At 45.6% G+C, this 17,844-nt stretch overlaps 1 protein-coding gene across 2 annotated transcripts in view; it reads right to left on the reverse strand.

The window, feature by feature from the left end:
• SMC1A (structural maintenance of chromosomes 1A) overlaps window positions 1-17,844 on the reverse strand; it is a 42,836-nt gene that overhangs the window by 20,295 nt on the left and 4,697 nt on the right. Inside the window, exons 2-15 of one of the 2 annotated variants that reach the window (XM_024240574.3) lie at window positions 15,009-15,197; window positions 14,786-14,898; window positions 13,268-13,471; window positions 12,936-13,174; window positions 12,031-12,289; window positions 11,797-11,937; window positions 9,156-9,238; window positions 8,799-9,006; window positions 5,525-5,710; window positions 5,247-5,426; window positions 4,999-5,145; window positions 4,766-4,903; window positions 3,525-3,641; window positions 3,314-3,420 (exon numbers count right to left, since the gene is read on the reverse strand). In XM_024240574.3, the coding sequence (XP_024096342.1) occupies window positions 3,314-3,420; window positions 3,525-3,641; window positions 4,766-4,903; window positions 4,999-5,145; window positions 5,247-5,426; window positions 5,525-5,710; window positions 8,799-9,006; window positions 9,156-9,238; window positions 11,797-11,937; window positions 12,031-12,289; window positions 12,936-13,174; window positions 13,268-13,471; window positions 14,786-14,898; window positions 15,009-15,197 (2,311 nt within the window). The remainder of the gene's footprint in view (window positions 1-3,313; window positions 3,421-3,524; window positions 3,642-4,765; window positions 4,904-4,998; window positions 5,146-5,246; window positions 5,427-5,524; window positions 5,711-8,798; window positions 9,007-9,155; window positions 9,239-11,796; window positions 11,938-12,030; window positions 12,290-12,935; window positions 13,175-13,267; window positions 13,472-14,785; window positions 14,899-15,008; window positions 15,198-17,844) is intronic. The other variant, XM_024240575.3, reaches the window with a different exon arrangement.

Raw genomic sequence — 17,844 nt, forward strand, 5'->3', positions numbered from 1 at the left:
CTGGTAAATGGCACATGTGAGACTGAAACCCAGATTTAACACCAAAACCTGGGCTCTTTCTAGTATACCACCACTGCAACATAATGTAGTGGATTAAGAAGACTGGCATCTCAACTCTGCCACTTACTAGTAATGTAATTCAGGCAAGTTGGTTATACTCTCCAGGCCTGTTTCCCCATCTGCAAAATGAACATCATAATAATACTTACCTTAGGGTTATTGGGAAATTTTTAAATGAGTTAATATGTATAAAGTCCTTAGAACCACACCGGGTCCATGATAACTACTCAATCAATTTTAGTTACCATTATCACCAGGTATATTGACTGTACTCAGCTTACTTTTGTCCAAGGGCTTCAACTAGAGCATCCCAACTTCTGCCCCAAGGTCCCAGAACCTCTTAAAGGGCAGAACTTGGATAGTACAAAAACATGGAGAAAATACTGGATTCCTGCTATTGTCCTCCTCTCCATCTCTTCAGAAACTCAAGAGTATGCAACCAGCATACACAGTCACTGGCAGGCCAGGCAGGACTAACTTCCAATTGCCCTCTCCAACTCCTAATATGGTGTGACAGATGCTGCCAGATGTCATGCTAGCAGCTTAAACCTATTAGCCACTATAATCCAAATGAAATGTAACTAACTCTATAATTTTGAGCTATGCAATTTTATATCCAATCTCCTAAGTATGACTCATAAAGGCCTCTGTGATCCGGCCCCTGCTGACCTCTCCACCACTCCCTACCTTCTTCCTGACCCTGCTTTTATGCTCCAGACATTAAAAACTACTTAGTATCCAGAACAAGGCATGCTCTCTCACACCTCCAAGCATGCTGTTCTCTCTGCCTGGAATTCACTTTTTCTGTCGCTGCCTGGCTGGCTAAATCCTACTCACTCTTCAGGTCTCCAGTCATCACTCCCTGTTTTGTAAAACCTTTCCTGACGGTTCTGAGCAGGTTCCTAGTTTCTATTACACTTTGTTGGGTTCCTCCCTTTTTAGACTTCAGGTGCAGAAGCAAGTTAATCATATCCCACAGTTCATAACACACTTATCATCACTGCCTGGGCAAGACCCTTCCCTTGTCCTCTTTGTTTCAATCCCCAATTTCCATTCCCATTACCTTCCCTGCTGTGAACATGCACCACAAAGTGACATACACACATGCATTCCTTAAAAATGCATATCCTTGTAAAATGTCTTGGTTCTAAAATTTACACAAATCTACTGCATTAAAAATTTTATTCTTTTTTCTGGTCAATACCAGGTTTATAAGTTATCCATTACTGCCCATAAATCTAGTTCCTGCTGTGAACTCCCACACAGTATTCCAGTCTATATATTCATTTGACTTATGCTTCCCCCAGTAATGGCCATCTACATTGCCACCAATGTCCCACTACTACAAGTTATGCCAAGATGAATGACACTGAATGTGTATCTCTTTGGGACCCTATGGCAAGACTCTCTCTGGGATATATACCCATAGGTTATAATATATATATATGTATATATATACACATGTATTTTTTTCACATACTACACAGGACATCTATAGATTTCCACCTACTACTGTTAGACTTTTTAATTTGCATTTCTCTGATTAAGAGGTTAGACCTCAATTCCTATGGTCATTAGCCACTTGAACTTCTCTTTCCATGAAAGCCTATCTATATTCTTTGCCACTTTTTTTTTTTTTTTTTAACTTTTTTCATCGCATTGGGTATCATTAAGTACTTTGCCACATTTCTATTGGGTTTCTTGTCATTGTTTTTTATTTTTCCTGTTGTTGATTTGCAGTTCCTTGAAAATTTCTTCAGTATTTTGTATCTACCTTAATTACACCATTGATCACACTGTCCTCAAATTGATGTTTCCCCCAGTACTCTATATGTTTCCTGAGGAAAGAAACAGAGTCTGATTCAATTCTGTATGGGCAAAGGGCTAAACTGCTAACTGAAGCCCAGGGTACAAGGGATGACCTCCTTCAGCAAAGACTGTGCTGTGTTCATCTGTCTTACCTCCATCTCCCTTGTCCCCCTTCCAATACCTAGCACAAGACAACCTGGCACAAGGTAGGTACTCAACAAAGGTTTGTTGAATGAATGAATCAACTAAAGTGAAGAAAAATGAGAAGATTATTTTCTTCTGGCTATTGTTTCAACCAAGAATTTCATCTCCCGCCTCCCTCCACCTCACATTGCCCATTATGATAATAACAACAAAAGCTACTATTTCTTGCTCTTAGTAGATGATATGTAAGCTGCTAAATACCCTTTAAAAAGGTAAAAAAAAAAAAAAAGCCAGGCGGGGGTTGGGGCCAGGCGTGGTGGCTCATCCTGTAATCCCAGCACTTTGGGAGGCCAAGGCTGGTGGATCACGAGGTCAGGAGTTCGAGACCAGTCTGGCCAGCATGGTGAAACCCCATCTCTACTAATACGAAAAATTAGCCAGGCATGGTGGTGTACACCTATAGTCCCAGCTACTTGGGAGGCTAAGGCAGGAGAATTGCATGAACACGGGAGCCCAGAAGGTGGAGGATGCAGTGAGCCAAGATCATGCCACTGCACTCCAGCCTGGGCGACAGAGCGAGACTCCATCTCAAAAAAAAAAAAAAAAAAAAAAAAAGGCTGGCAATATGGCTCACACCTGTAATCCTAGCACTTTGGGAGGCTGAGGCAGGAGGATCACTTGAGCCCAGGAGATCAAGACCAGCCTGGGCAACATGGCAAAACCCCATCTCTACAATAACAACAAAAAAAAAACAAAAAAAGAAAAATTAGCCGGGCGTGGTGGCAAACACCTGTAGTCCTAGCTACTCAGGAGGCTGAGGTGGGAGGACCACCTGAGCCTGGGAAGGTCAAGATTGACACTGCACTCCAGTCTCGGAAACAGAGTGAGACCCCATCTCAAAAAAAAAAAAAAAAAAAAAAAAAAGGTAAAACAGGTAATCTTAAAAAAAAAAAAAAAAAGATTATTTCACCTGATCCTCCCAACAATGCCATGAGATAGGTATCATTATACCATTTTGCAGATACTGCAGCTTACAGAAGTCAAGTCACTGCCAAAGATAACGAGTTGTGGAGCTGGGGTTGTAATCCAGGAATCCAGAAAATCAAGTTTAGAGTTGGCACTCTTAACCACTATAACTATGCCATACTGCCCTCCTGATTTCTGTTCTTCAAGGCCTACCTACAAAAACTCACATAGTTCTAAGAGCTGACCCTTGCCTATGACAGCATCTGGTTTTCCAAGGATGTCAAGCTAGAGGCTCAAGGGCATCCCAATCTCTTCTACCAATCCTCCCACCTACCGCTTCTTGGCGATTTCATTCTGCCGTTTCACCTTCTCTTCCTCAAACTCCCGGATGTTGCGCACACCAATCTCCCGACAAAACTCTTCAAACACCTCATCCTCTACCTGAGAAGAGAAGCCAGGGAGGGCATCGGCCCTTTTAGTCTGTCCTGCTTCCAGTCCCAGTCCTGCCCTGACGCACACGCTGGCATGGCCCACACCCTACCAACCTGGTTCATCTTCTCCTTCAAGTCTTTCATTTCCCTCTCTCGGCTCTGAATGATCCTCTTGATATCATTAATGCGAGGCCCAAAGTTGGCTAGCTCACTCTCCAGCTTGGATTTTTCCTACAGGCAATGGGTTGAGAGGACAAAGCAGACCAGGCTCCTTGGAGAAAAAGCTACCTTGACTGCATTGGCCCCACAGTCAGGAAGGGCTAGCTCTCCACAACTGAGAGAACCTGGCTTAGCACAACTGCCCTAGTCAAGTCTCCATGATGTTGCACTGAAGCCATCACATGGCTTCTTCCCTGCCATCCAGTTCAGCCAGCTTCAATCCACAGGGCTGGGCACACAGTAAACATCATTAGGTATAGGTCCCAATGTTTGATCTACAACCCCTGGGGGCAGAGCTGATTCAGAATTCAGTTTAGATTTTTTGAGTTTAGAAAGAGATATATAAATACACACACTACATATAAAACCTCTAGCGCGGTCTGGGGAAGTACTCAATAAAAAAAAAAAAAAAAAAAACCACATGAATATACCTAGAACAGTACCCTCCCCCCGCCCCACTACCACAAGCAGGGACTGAAATGCCCATAGTTCACTTTCAAAAATTCAAATTTGTTGAATGAATAAATTATGCTAACAATAGCACATAACATAAACTGAACACATGGTAGTCTTAAGCACTTTACATGTTAACTCATTCAATAATGACCCTATAAAGTAGGTATCATTTATTTATTTTGAGACAGAGTCTCGCTCTGTCACCCAGGCTGGAGTACAATGGCACGATCTCGGCTCACTGCAACCTCCACCTCCTGGGTTCAAGCAATTCTCCTGCCTCAGCCTCCCAAGAAGCTGGGATTACAGGCGCCTGCCACCACGCCCGGCTAATTTTTTGTATTTGTAGTAGAGACAGGGTTGGCCAGGCTGGTCTCCAACTCCTGACCTCAGGTGATCCACAGGTGATCCACCGTGCCCGGCCGAGTAGGTATTATCTTAACTCGCATTTCACAGATAAAGATGTGAAGGTTGACACTGAGAGGTGAAATTACTGCCTAATGTCATACTCAAGGCAGAGCCAAGCTCTGAACCCCTGGCTGTCTGACTCTATGCTATACTTGACTTCCTGTGGCAGGCTGGGAGGAGACGGGGAAGTGAAACAAGTTCCCCACCCCCAGAGAAACCTAGGCCAGGAAAGTGTGGATGGCCTTTGGAGAACAGGGCTGAAGGCCAGGCCCCACCTGCAGATTCAGAGCTAGATGTCGTGTCTTGGTCTGTTCTAGGTCACTCTGGGAGTACTTGAGCCGCATCTGCAGTCCATGGGCCTGAGACTGCACCTGACGCAGCTCTGCCTCTTTCCGTTTTGCCTTCATCTGCTCCTGAAGGGAACAAGAAAGAAGGGCTAGGTGGTAAGGTGGTGGCTGACCTAGGCTTAGGACTCCCACTGCTAAAAACAGCACTGCCTGTGGCTTACTTTCAGCTCCTCTGTCAAGCGCTCCTTCTTCTCTTTCAACTTGTCTACTGCTTTCTCATCCCAGCGCCGCGCCTTGGCCTTCAGGTCACTGGCCCCACCAGAGATCACTCCTGACTTCTGGAATAGGGTTCCATCCAGTGCCACTGTCTACACACAGCAGGGGGAAGAGAGAAGAGGGGGAGAAGCTGAACAAATGAATCTCCAGTACTGAGTCTGTCCAGCTCCAACCTGGGCAAGGGAATCCACACCTTGTGGCGCTGGTGGCCTCCAAAGGCAATGCGGCGGGCATCCTCCACGTTGTCACAGACAAGGGCATTGCCACAAGCATACTGCAGGGCCTTTTTGATATGAGGTGGCTCATAGCGAATCACATCAATCACTAGCTTGGCCCCCTTCAGCTCCCGGAGTTTCTCATCTGTAGGCTTTACCTGTGGGGAGAAGCTCAGTCAGTGGCAGAACACAAACACGGAGTACTAGAGGAGGGGCCCTTGAACACTGGCCTGACCCAATCCCCAACAAGCCTCACCTCCAGGTAGTCAAGAGGCAAGAAGGTCTCAGGCTCCCCACGCTGCTCCTTGATATACTGAATACAGTCCCGGCCTGTCTTCTCCGAGTCCACAATAATGGCATCCATGTTCTTGCCCAAAACCTTGGTTACAGCAATCTGATACTTCTTTTGTGTGGGCTGGCATAGGTCAATGAGGCGGCCGTACTGAGTAAAGTAGGAAGGGAAAACTGAAGTATGAAGCTTTTGGAAGCTGGCTTAGGAATCCTAATTCCCAGTATGGAAAGGGGGACAGACTAGAATCTATATCAGGAAGTGACTGCAACTGTATTGCCTAGTAGTTAAGATAATCCAATACCAAGCATGGTGGTGTGTGTTTGTAATCCTACCTACTTGGGAGGTTGCAGTGGGAGGATAGCTTAAGCCCAGGAGTTCAAGACCAGCCTGGGCAACATAATGAGACCCTGTCTCAAAACCAACAAAAAAGACAGCCCACTAGTTCTGTACCCACGTAACCCTACCCTATCTGAATGGGACTGTATGGACTGAGGAGGAGGCAACTGCAGACTAGCTTGCTGTGTGCACTCTAGATCAGCACAGTGGCCAATCCTAATGTCCCTCTGAAAGGTGGAAAAGTTTGGGTAAGAGAAGGGAGGTAAAGAAATGAATAAATGAGTTACATAATGAGGGAAACTCAATATTACATTAACACCTCAAAAGAGGTTCAGAGCAAGAGATGATATTGTCTCTTAGCACAATTATCCCAGATGCCTGAAAGTGTGAAGCTATGTTTGCTGAGAACACTCCTGGTTTTGGAACCTAACAAGATTGAATAGAAGCCTGCAAACCTGAATGGCCTCACCCTAGGAGACATTTTTATATGACATGATCATGGACTAGACTAATTATTAATTAATGACTGAATGGGATTCTAGTAATGTGCCAGTATCTTTCTACTTTTTTCTGGAGACGGAGTCTTACTCTGTTGCCCACGCTGAAGTGCAGTGGCGCAATCTTGGCTCACTGCAACCTCCACCTCCCAGGTTCAAGTGATTCTCCTGCCTCAGCCTCCCGAGTAGCTGGGGTTACAGGTGCCTGCCACCATGCCCGGCTAATTTTTGTATTTTTAGTAGAGACGGGGTTTCACCATGTTGGCCAGGCTGATCTCAAACTCCTGACCTCTGATGATCTGCCCGCCTCGGCCTCCCAAAGTGCGAGGATTACAGGCGTGAGCCACCGCTCCCAGCATCTTTCTATTTATTACATGATTGTTCTGATGTAAGGGATCTGTGTTTGAAGATCAAAGTGGACTGTGGTTTTATGAAATATATATTTAGTCTTCTACCCGCAAGTTCCTGACACACAACTCCTAAAACCCTTAGAATCTCAGGAACGAGCAGTGTCTTTTGTATGTTAATGAGATGATTATGGCTGGAGGCCCATAGATAGCTTCTGGATAGGGGCTGGTTACCAGAAAGACCAAGGCAGGATTAGATTTGGGACTCTTAGCTCCACCCCCGCAACCTTCAGGAGGGGAGAGGGGCTGAAGGTTGAACTGATCATTGATGGCTGATGATCTGATCAATCATGCCTACATAATGAAGCCCCTGTGTGGGGGTACCTGGAGGGTGGCTTGCCCAGATTGGGCATGGAAGCTTCACATCTCTTCCCCCATACCTTGCCTTATGCATCCATCTGGCTGTTCTCTGTATCCTTTGTAATATCCTTCATAATAAATGGGTAAACATAAGTAAAACATTTTCCTGAGTTCTGTGAGCTGCACTAGTAAATTAATCGAACCCAGAGAGGGATTCTTGGGAACTGTAATTTATAGCAGGTCAGTCAGAACCACAAGTCACAACCTGAGACTTGCAATTGACATCTAAAGTCTTGGACTGAGCCCCTAACCCACAGGATCTGATGCTATCTCCAGATAAATAGTGTCAGAGCTGAAGTGAATTATAGGTCACCCAGCTGGTGTCTGCTGGAGAATTGCTTGCTGTGTGAGGAAAAACCCCCACACTTCTGGTGTCAGAAGTGAAGTGTTGTGCTGGTTGTGTGAGAGTAGAAAAAACACTTTGGTTTTTTCCTATCTCACAGAAGAACACAGCCCCCATGCTGTAAAGGAAAAGCCTATTCTGGCTCCCAAGCAATGACTTCAGGCAGTCGTGTCTGAATCCAGAATCATCTTTCTAAACCTCACATTTACCATTTTACAGACCACCACCACCCAGGAACTATGCCAAATATATATATTATTTCAAATTCTCACAAGCACTTAGCGAAATACATCTGGCTGGGCGTGGTGGCTCACGCCTGTAACCCCTACCACTTTGGGAGGCCGAGGCGGGCAGATAACTTGGGGTCAGGAGTTTAAAACCAGCCTGGCCAACATGATGAAACCCCGTCTCTACTAAAAATACAAAAAAATTAGCTGGGCATGGTGGTGGGCACCTGTAATCTCAGCTACTTGGGAGGCTGAGGCAGGAGAATCACTTGAGCCTAGGAGGCAGAGATTGCAGTGAGCCGAGGTTGTGCCACTGCACTCCAGCCTGGGCGACAGAGCGAGACTCCATCTCAAAATCAATCAATCAGTCAATCTCTTTTACCAGTTCCCTTCCCGCAGCCTCCAAACCAAGCCTGGTTCCCTAAGAACTATCAGATTAAGGGGGCAGGGACTGACTCTAATCATACTTATCTCTCCAGCAGTGTCTAGAGAAGTGATAGGGAAATATTAGTGGAACCAAACTAAGTTGAACCCAGGTATGGGATAATATTCAGGGAACCTGGGAACTCAGGATTTGGTGAAAGAGGCCAAAAGATCAAGAGATCTGATAAAGCTCAGGGTGTCCCTAAAAGTTACTGGGCCACTTAATACATGCCAAGGGAGCCCATTTAGAAGACTGCACCGAGCTACTTCCTGGGAGAGAAATTCCAGCCCCATGGCCCCACCTGCTTCCAAAATCTTTCCTGGTTTTCCAATTCCCCTCCCAGAGGCATAGACATAGCAAGACAAAACCTTCAGAAAGACACAATTGGTATGATGAAAACAACATGATTGCCTAGTATGACAGGTTGAAAAATTAAAAAAAAAAAAAAGAACATGAGCTTAGAACAAGTTGGGTTTGAACTGCAGTTCTTCCTCTTAGAAGCGGTGCTTTTTTAAACCTCTCCGAGCCTCATTTCCCCCAACAATAAAAATGGGATTGGCAACCCTGTCCTTACAGGGCTGCTGGGAAAATCGTGTGACAGTGAGTGTAAGTGCTCAAGAAATGAGTTCCCTCTCTGTTCTTACCACAGAGCCAGGGTAAAGGCGCTTGATGCTTTCCATTATCTCTGCCTTTCGCTGCTGGCGGCTGCTCTCCTGGCGGTCGATGCGGGCATCCCCTAGCTGCTCCATCACCTGGTTCAGCTCCTTATTGATTTCATCAATACGCCGCTTGGCCATCTCCACCTCCTCTGTCAGCTCCCCCTCTAGCTTCTTCTGCTCTTCTAGGGACTGCCTACAAAGTGAGGGCACACAGGAGTTACTCCTGCTGGTGAGAAAATACTCCTGGCTCAGAGCTCTGGGGGTCCTGCATGAAGAGGGGCAGGTATGTAGGGTCACAAGAACAGGCCTGGAAGTAAGGGGGACAGTTGCTGAGCTACATACTTGCTAGTGGTGATGTATTCCTCCAGTTTCTCAATCCGCTTCTGATTCTCTTCAATTTCCCGCAGCTTTTGCTTGATCTTGGCCTGGGAAACAAACATATTCCATCATCAGGGGCTGCACAAGTTTACGCCAAGACCATGGGGGCCCTAGATAACACCCTTTATGTGCCCACTCATCCAAGAGCCAAACAGTCCAGGACAATCTGTCACTAATATAGGAGGCCTACTAAAAAGCAGACATAGGTGGTGTTCGGTTTGATCTACTAACTGATGATGGGGGCCTCCCAGAGCTCCAGAACCTCTCACAGGTGTTCTACCCAGCCAAGGCATCTTCTTCACCAACCATGGAGGCTCAAATCAAGATAAAGCTTCACAGGCCTTTCTGTACCTCTGTTTCCTCATCTGCAAAATGTGGGTAATCTCCACTGCATAGAATACACATTAAGTGCTTAATATAGGGTTGCTATTAATATTAATGACTATCACATTCTTTTTTAAAAATTTTTATTATTTTTTAAAATTTAATAAATTTTAAAAATTTATTTTTAAATAAATTATTTATTTAAAATAATAAAAAATTATTAGGAGAGCAGCCGCCAGCAGCGAAAGGCAGAGATAATAGAAAGCATCAAGCGCCTTTACCCTGGCTCTGTGGTAAGAGCAGAGAGGGAACTCATCTCCTGAGCACTTACACTCACTGTCACACGATTTTCCCAGCAGCCCTGTAAAGACAGGTTGCCAATCCCATTTTTATTATTGGGGGAAATGGGGCTCGGAGAGGTTTAAAAAAGCACCGCTTCTAAGAGGAAGAACTGCAGTTCAACACAGTGAGACAGGGTCTCACTGTGTCAGGGTCTCGCTGTGTTCAGCTCAGGCTGATCTCAAACTTCTGGCCTCAAGTGATCCACCACGCCTGGCCAACATTCTTTTAAATATTTAAAAGTGCTTAGCAGAATGCCTGGAACACTGTACACTCCTGGGACACTATGACAACTTTCTATCGTTGTTATTACAATATTGATATCAGGGAGGCAGTAAGTAAAGTATATTTGGTAAGAGTGTGGGCTTTAGAGCTACACTGCCCAGGGTCTGGTTCTGATACTTAATAGTTATGTGAGTGGCTGGGCACGGTGGCTCACGCCTGTAATCCCAACACTTTGGGAGGCCAAGGCAGGCTGATCGCAGAGGCAGGCAGGAGTTTAAGACCAGCCTGGGCAACAAGCAGAAACCCTGACTCTACAAAAATAAAAAAATTAGGAGGCCGAGGCAGGCAGATCACTTGAGTTCAGGAGTTCAAGACCAGCCTGATCAACATGGTGAAATCCCATCTCTACTAAAACTACAAAAAATTTAGCCAGGTGTGGTGGCACCCACCTGTCATCCCAGCTACTAGAGTGGCTGAGACACAAGAATCACTTGAACTGGGCTGGGTGCGTTGGCTCACACCTGTAATCCCAGCACTTTAGGAGGCCAAGGCGAGTGGATCACCTGAGGTCAGAAGTTCGAGACCAGCCTGACCAACAAGGTGAAACCCCGTCTCTACTAAAAATACAAAAATTAGCTGGGCATGGTGGCTGGTGCCTGTAATCTCAGCTACTTGGGAGGCTGAGGCAGGAGAATTGCTTGAACCCGGGAGGCAGAGGTTGTAGTGAGCCGAGATGGCACCACTGCACTCTAGCCTGGGCAACAAGAGAGAAACTGCATCTCAAAAAACAATAAAAATAAAAATAAAAAAATAAAAAGAATCATTTGAACCCAACAGGCAGAGGATGCAGTGAGCTGAGATCATGCCACTGCACTCCAGCCTGGGCAACAGAGTGAAACTTTGTCTCAAAAAAAAAAAAAAAAAAGTAGCCAAGCATGGTGGCAAGCACGAGTAGTGCTGGATACTCGGGAGGCTCTGGTTGGAAGATTGCTTAAGCCTGGGAAGTCGAGGATGCAGTGAGCCATGGTCGCATGGCTGCACCTCAGCCTGCATGACAGAGAAAGACTCTGTCTCAAAAATAACAATAATCTTGTGACCTTAGGCAAATTACTCTGTGTTGTAATTTCCTCATTCATAAAATAGGGTAATGGTAGCCATTCCATAAAGATAATCATAAATAAAGAATTAAATGAGTGAATACATGTAAAGAACATTGCCTATCATACAGTAAGTGCTCAACAGATGTGAGCTACTGTCATTATCATTAAGATTATCATGGCCAGGCACAGTGGCTCAGGCCTGTAATCCCAGCAATTTGGGAGGCCGAAGTGGGTGGATCACAAGATCAGGAGTTGGAGACCAGCCTGGCCAACATAGTGAAACCCTGTCTCTACTAAAAATACAAAAATTAGCCGAACATGGTGGTGCGCGCCTGTAGTCCCAGCTACTCAGGAGGCTGAGGCAGGAGAATTGCTTGAACCCGGGAGGCAAAGGTTGTGGTGAGCTGAGATCGCACCACTGCACTCCAGCCTGGGCAAGAGCGAAACTCTGTCTCAAAAAAAAAAAAAAAAGATTAACATTACAGGTTGGGTAACTCTAATCTAAAATGCTTGGGACCAGAAACGTTTCAGATTTTGGATTTTATTTTGGATTTGGGATGCTCAACCTATATCCTTTTCTGTGGACCATCATCCCTAATCTTATAACTATAGCCCACCTCTGTCTCTACTTTCTTCCGTTCTTCCAGATCCAGACGGTCCTGGTCAGCTTTCTGGTCTCGATTGAATTTCTCCAGCTCCTGGGCCAGGGTAGCCGCTCTCTTGCTGGCTTCTTCTTTCAACCGGTGGTATTTCTTCACCTGTGTTAGGGACAGGGAAGGAGAACAGGGATGACCAAGTCAGCAGATGTCAGCCCAGGGATCTCCTCCCTGCCAACCCCTTCCACAGCTTACCTGATTCTCCTCCAAGGTCAAATCTCTGCCCTGACTCTGACTCTCTTCTTCCATCCGTTCTTCAAACTCCTGCCGGGCCTTCTCCACTGACAGCATCTCCTTCTCCAGCTCATCCATGTCACCTTTACGCTTCTTGTAGTGCTTCTGAGCATTCTGCAGAGACTTCTTGGCTGCTTCCAGCTTCTTGATTTTGTGGGAGGTGTTCTCCTTGGCTTTGATGTACTGAGGCCGCTTCTGGTTCAATTCTGAGTCCTTCTCCCTTTTGCCAGAGGGGTGGGGGAAACCAGTGAGCACTATGGAAGAAGGGAGGGTTCCCAGGCTTTTCACCCAAAGGAGAGCTTGAGCCCCTGAGACAACCTCAGGGAATTACTTAAAAGAACAAGGGCGTAATGCCCCACAGATCCTGAAAAAAAGCGGCAGTCTGACTACTCCCTGAAAGGTATGACTTCAGCCTGGCATTCCAGCCACTCCATAAGGCAAAGCTACCAACTCTGCCTCAACCCTGGCCAAGAAGCTCATTAACAACTCCCAAGAACATCCTGTATTTACTTAGTTGGCCCCTCAAATTCCTATCCTTTAAACTTCTAGCTTCAGTTTCCTCTTCTAGGAAGGCCTTCTCAGCCACTCCATTGGCTCGGCCTCACACTGGTTCCTCTTTCTTGGCAAGGCCACCACCCCTTTTGAGTTTTCCCTCATCTGAGCACCTGTCTACCCAGGGCCTGAGTGCTTAAATATTCTATTTGTCTAAACTGCAAGTCAAGAAATGTGCCTGGTTCTTACAAAAGCAAGTCAGGAGAATAACAGAGAAATGAGTACAGGTACTGAACTCCGGGCTCAGAGGAACCCTAATAAACAGCACGGCCTCTTGGCTTCCCACAAGTCGCAGGCCCAGGTCTGCCTCTTACTTGATCTCCTTCTCAATCTGCTGCTGCTCCCGCATCATTTTGCCCAGCTCCTTCTTCTTCTCCTTCAGCTCATCCTCCACCTTGTCCATACGCTTCTTGTCCTTCTCGATCTCCTTGTTCTTTGAGGCCAGTTCCTTGTTGAGCTTCTCAATTTCCACTTCATTATGGTAAAGCTTAAAGAGCTGCAGCTGTACCTGAGCCCGTACTACCTCATCCTTCAGGCGCTGGTAGCGGTCAGCCTGTGCAAACAGGGGAATGGTGGCAGGGGTGCATCGATAAGGCACTGGCTCCATCCTGGTCCCTCAGAGCCAAGAGGTAGCTTGGCCACCTACCTCTTCTTTCTCCTGCTTTGCTTCCTTGCGTTCAGCCGCAATATTTTTCTTGCGATGGTAATTAAACTGTGTGTCCTCTTCAGCCTTCACCATTTCCTTCTTTCGCTTGTCATACTCCTGCGCCAGCTCCCCAGAACGACTAATCTCTTCAAATAGAGCTGTCCTCTCTTTGGGGTTCTTCATGGCAATAGATTCCACAGCACCCTAGTAAAGGTTGAAACACTCTTCCACTTCAGACCCCAGCCAACCCAGTTCACCTTACCCACTTCCACTCCTTCATCCAGAAAAAGTTACCAACTTTCTCTCTCCCATGCCCCTGGTGCCACATTTCACACTGGGCTTTGAGGACAAATTCCTTGCCCTCTGAGGAACACAGGGAGCCAAAGGGACAAAGACAACAAAGTGTTATGTGCAGTAACAGAAGCAGCACAGGAAAAGGACAAAATGAAGCTTGGGGGTAGGAGACTGATAGGGATATCTATCTCAGAAGGCTTCCCAAAGGTGACATCTGTGCTGAGTTTGGAAGATAGAGGGAAACTAACCAAGAAAATAAAAGAGAAAAGGTGGCCGGGTGCAGTGGCTCACACCTGTAATCCCAGCACTTTGGGAGGCTGAGGCAGGCAGATCACCTGAGATCAGGAGTTCAAGACCAGCCTAGCCAAAATGGTAAAACTGCATCTCTACCAAAAATACAAAAATTAGCCAGGCATGGTGGCGGGTGCCTGTAGTCCCAGCTACTTGGGAGGCTGAGGCAGGAGAATCACTTGAACCCTGGAGGTGGAGGTTGCAGTGAGCCAAGATCGTGCCACTGCACTCCAGCCTGGGTGACAAGCAAAACTCCATCTCAAAAAAACAAAACAAAACAAAAACAAACAAACAAAAAAAAAACAGAAAAAGTTATTCTACGTAGAGGAAAATTAATATGCAAAGACCTGTAGGCCAAAGAAAGCAGGTGAATTTGCAGAACCATAAATGGTTTAAGTAGGCTGGAGTGCAAGGCTGGAGAAGAACATGCAGATGGTATTTGGATTTTGATGATGGTGTTTCCCAAATGATAGGCTTAGGAGTTTGGATCTCATCCTAAGGCAATAGTTCTCAAATTTCAGCCGACATCATAATAAACTGGAGAGCTTGGTAAAACACAAATTGCTGTGCCCCACCCCACAGTTTCTTCCAAGTAGGGAAGTCTAGGATAGGGCCTGAGAATGTGCATTTTCTAACATGTTACCAGGTAATGCTGATACTGCTGGTCTGGAGACTACAGTTTAAGAACCACCATTGTAAGGCAATACGGAATCACTGAAATGTTTTAAGGAAAAAAGGGAGGGGAAACAAAACAAATGTGTCTTCATAAGATGAGCCTGGCTCAGGGGCCAGACTGAAGTTGGGAAGCTCAGTGAACAAGATGCTACATTAGTTCAAGGGAGAGATGATAAAGCCTGAGATGGAGCAGACAGAGTGGGGATGGGACATGGTCTGGCAAAAACCAGATAGCCAATAACTGTTAAAAACGCCCACCTGGAAAACGAGGAAGTTACGAGCTTTGATGAGAATGCCCAACTTCTCTAATTCCTCACTGTACTCATGTAGTTGGACCACTTTGTTGTTGATCTTGTACTCAGAAGAACCCCCTACAAGACAATGCATGAGTTGGCAAGGGTCAGGCCTCCTTCCTGTCCCAATCAACTAGTCTAGCCACCTCCCAGGACCCAAGGAGAGCCTTCTGGCAAGCCTCACCCACCTACAATGACACGGGCAAAGGTACGGTCCTCAGCACCCTCCTCAGAGTAGACCATGCTGACAAAGGCCCGGTTGGCAGCTGGCTTGCCCACAGGAGCTCCATGGATCAGGTCCCGCAAGGTCTTTACCCGCAGGTTGCTGGTTTTTTCACCTAGCACAAAGCTGATGGCATCCATGAGATTTGACTTACCTAAGGGAAGAGGGACGAGGCAGTAGACGGAAAGTCAGGATGAAGAGGAGAGGAAAAGGAATAAAGATATTGAGACGAACAAAAATGTCCCCTAATCACTCAGTACTCAGACTAATGGGAAGAGAGACTACTCCTCTGTCCCCATAAAGACTGAGCACAACCAAAGCTCTGGGTCAAAGGCTTAGGGAAAATAGTCCTTTTGCAGTTACTATATAGCAGCCAGAAGCTAGAACCCAGGACAAGCGTAGTGACTCACACCTGTAATCCCAGCACTTTGGGAGGCCGAGGCAGGAAGATCGCTTGAGGCCAGGAGTTTGAAACCAGCTTGGACAACAAGGCAAAACCCAGTCTCTACAAAAACTTTAAAAATTAGCTGGGCATGGTGGCATGCGCCTGTAGTCCCACCTACTCAGAAGGCTGAGGAGGGAGGATCGCTTGAGCTCAAGAGTTCAGAGCTGCATGAGCTATGATGACACCACTGCACTCCAGCCTGGGTGACAGAGCAAGACTCTCTTTAAAAAAATAGTGAAAAAAAAAAAAAAAAAGAGGAAAGAATAATTTAAAAAAAGAAGCTAGAATCCAATCTAAAGAAATGGTATATTCACAGAATGGATAGTTCTACAACCTTTAATGATATGGACAAAAGCCCACAATAGGTGAAACAAACAAGACACAAAACTCAACGATGTTAAAATAATATAAAGTAGGCCGGGCACGGTGGCTCACGCCTGTAATCCCAGCACTTTGGGAGGCCGAGGCAGGTGGATCACCTGAGGTCAGGAGTTCAAGACCAGCCTGACCAATATGGTGAAACCCTGTCTCTACTAAAAAAATACAAAACTTAGCTGGGCATGGTGGTGGGCGCCTGTAATCTCAGCTACTTGGAAGGCTGAGGCAGGAGAATCGCTTGAACCTGGGAGGTGGAGGCTGCAGTGAGCCAAGATCGTGCCATTGCACTCCAGCCTGGGCAACAGAGTAAGACTCCATCTCAAAAAAAAAAAAATAATAATAATAATAATATAAAGTAAAATTTAAAAATAGGCTGGGAGGAGGGGAAAATGGGAGTTTTTTGTCTTTTGAGATGGAGTCTTGCTCTGTTGCCAGGCTGGAGTGCAGTGGTGTGATCTCAGCTCACCACAACCTCCAACTCCCTGGTTCAAGGGATTCTCCCGCCTCAGCCTCTCGAATAGCTGGGATTACAGGCACACATCACCACGCCCAGCTAACTTTTTGTATTTTTAGTAGAGACGGGGTTTCACCATGTTGGCTAGGATGGTCTCGATCTTCTGACCTTGTGATTCGCCCACCTCGGCCTCCCAAAGTGCTGGGATTACAGGCATGAGCCACCACGCCTGGCCTGGGAGTTGTTTTTTAATGGGTATAGATTTTCAGTTTTGCAAGATGAAAAAGTTCTAGAGATCGTTTGCACAAAAACGTGAATATATTTAACACTACTGAACTGTACACTTAAAAATGGTTAATTTAGGAAATTTTATGTGTATTTTACCACCATCTAAAAAAAGAGCGTATTCCTGTTGTGATACAATATGAAACACACAGCATCATTTATGATGTATCTTGCCAAAAATATTTAACCTGAATCTATTTTTTTCCTTTTTTAAATTTTTTGTTATAATAAAGACAAGGTCTTGCTGTGTTGCCCAGGCTAGTCTTGAACTCCTGGCCTCAAGTGATCCTCCCACCGTGGCCTCCCAAAGTGCTGGGATTACAGGCATGAGCCACCATATCCAGCCTAATTTGAATCTAAACAAGCCTTTAGACTTATCTTCCAGTTCCTAGGAAATACAGCAATACAATATAGAGGAACATAGTAAGGTTTCCATGAGGAAATCTTAACACAAACACAGAATGTGGGATGTTCTCAAAGAAAAATGGCCCGGTCTTTTCAAAAAGTCAGTGTCTAAACAGAAAGGTTGAGCCGGGCATGGTGGCTCACCTGAGGTTGGGGAGTTCCAGACCAACCTGACTAACATGGAGAAACCTTGTCTCTACTAAAAACACAAAATTAGCCGGGCATGGTGGCATATGCCTCTAATTCCAGCTACTCAGGAGGCTGAGGCAGGAGACTCGCTTGAACCTGGGAAGCAGAGGTTGCGGTGAGCCAAGATCGCGCCATTGCACTCCAGCCTGGGCAACAAGAGCAAAACTCTTTCTCAAAAAAAAAAAAAAAAAGTTGAGCGAACCATTCCAAAACATGAGAGATTTCTGAGACATAGGTAAACAGTGCACAAACTTTGACTGGACTCTGGTTCCAAAATAACAAAAAGACATTTGGGGAGCAAGTTAAGGAAGCTTAAATATAAACTGGATAATTGATGACATGAGGAAATTTTCTTAGTTGTGATCACTAAATAGTCGTAGTACAGGAGAATGATGATTTTAAGAGGTGAATGCTGAAGCACTTAGGGGTGAAATGTAATTGAGTCTGTAATTTACTTCCAAATGACTAAGTAATGCACATATATGCTTGCAAATTTTCATAATAAAACTTGGGAGAAGAGAAGGCATAGGAAACAAATATATGAAAATGTAAACAGTGCAGCAGTGATTGCCTCTGAAAAGGAAACTAAGCAGCTAGGGTCAAGGGAGTCTTCTTTTTACTACTGTATATCCTTAAGGATTTTTA

This window comes from Pongo abelii, chromosome X (genome assembly GCF_028885655.2).
Source record: "Pongo abelii isolate AG06213 chromosome X, NHGRI_mPonAbe1-v2.0_pri, whole genome shotgun sequence".
Taxonomy (NCBI): Eukaryota; Metazoa; Chordata; class Mammalia; order Primates; family Hominidae; genus Pongo; species Pongo abelii.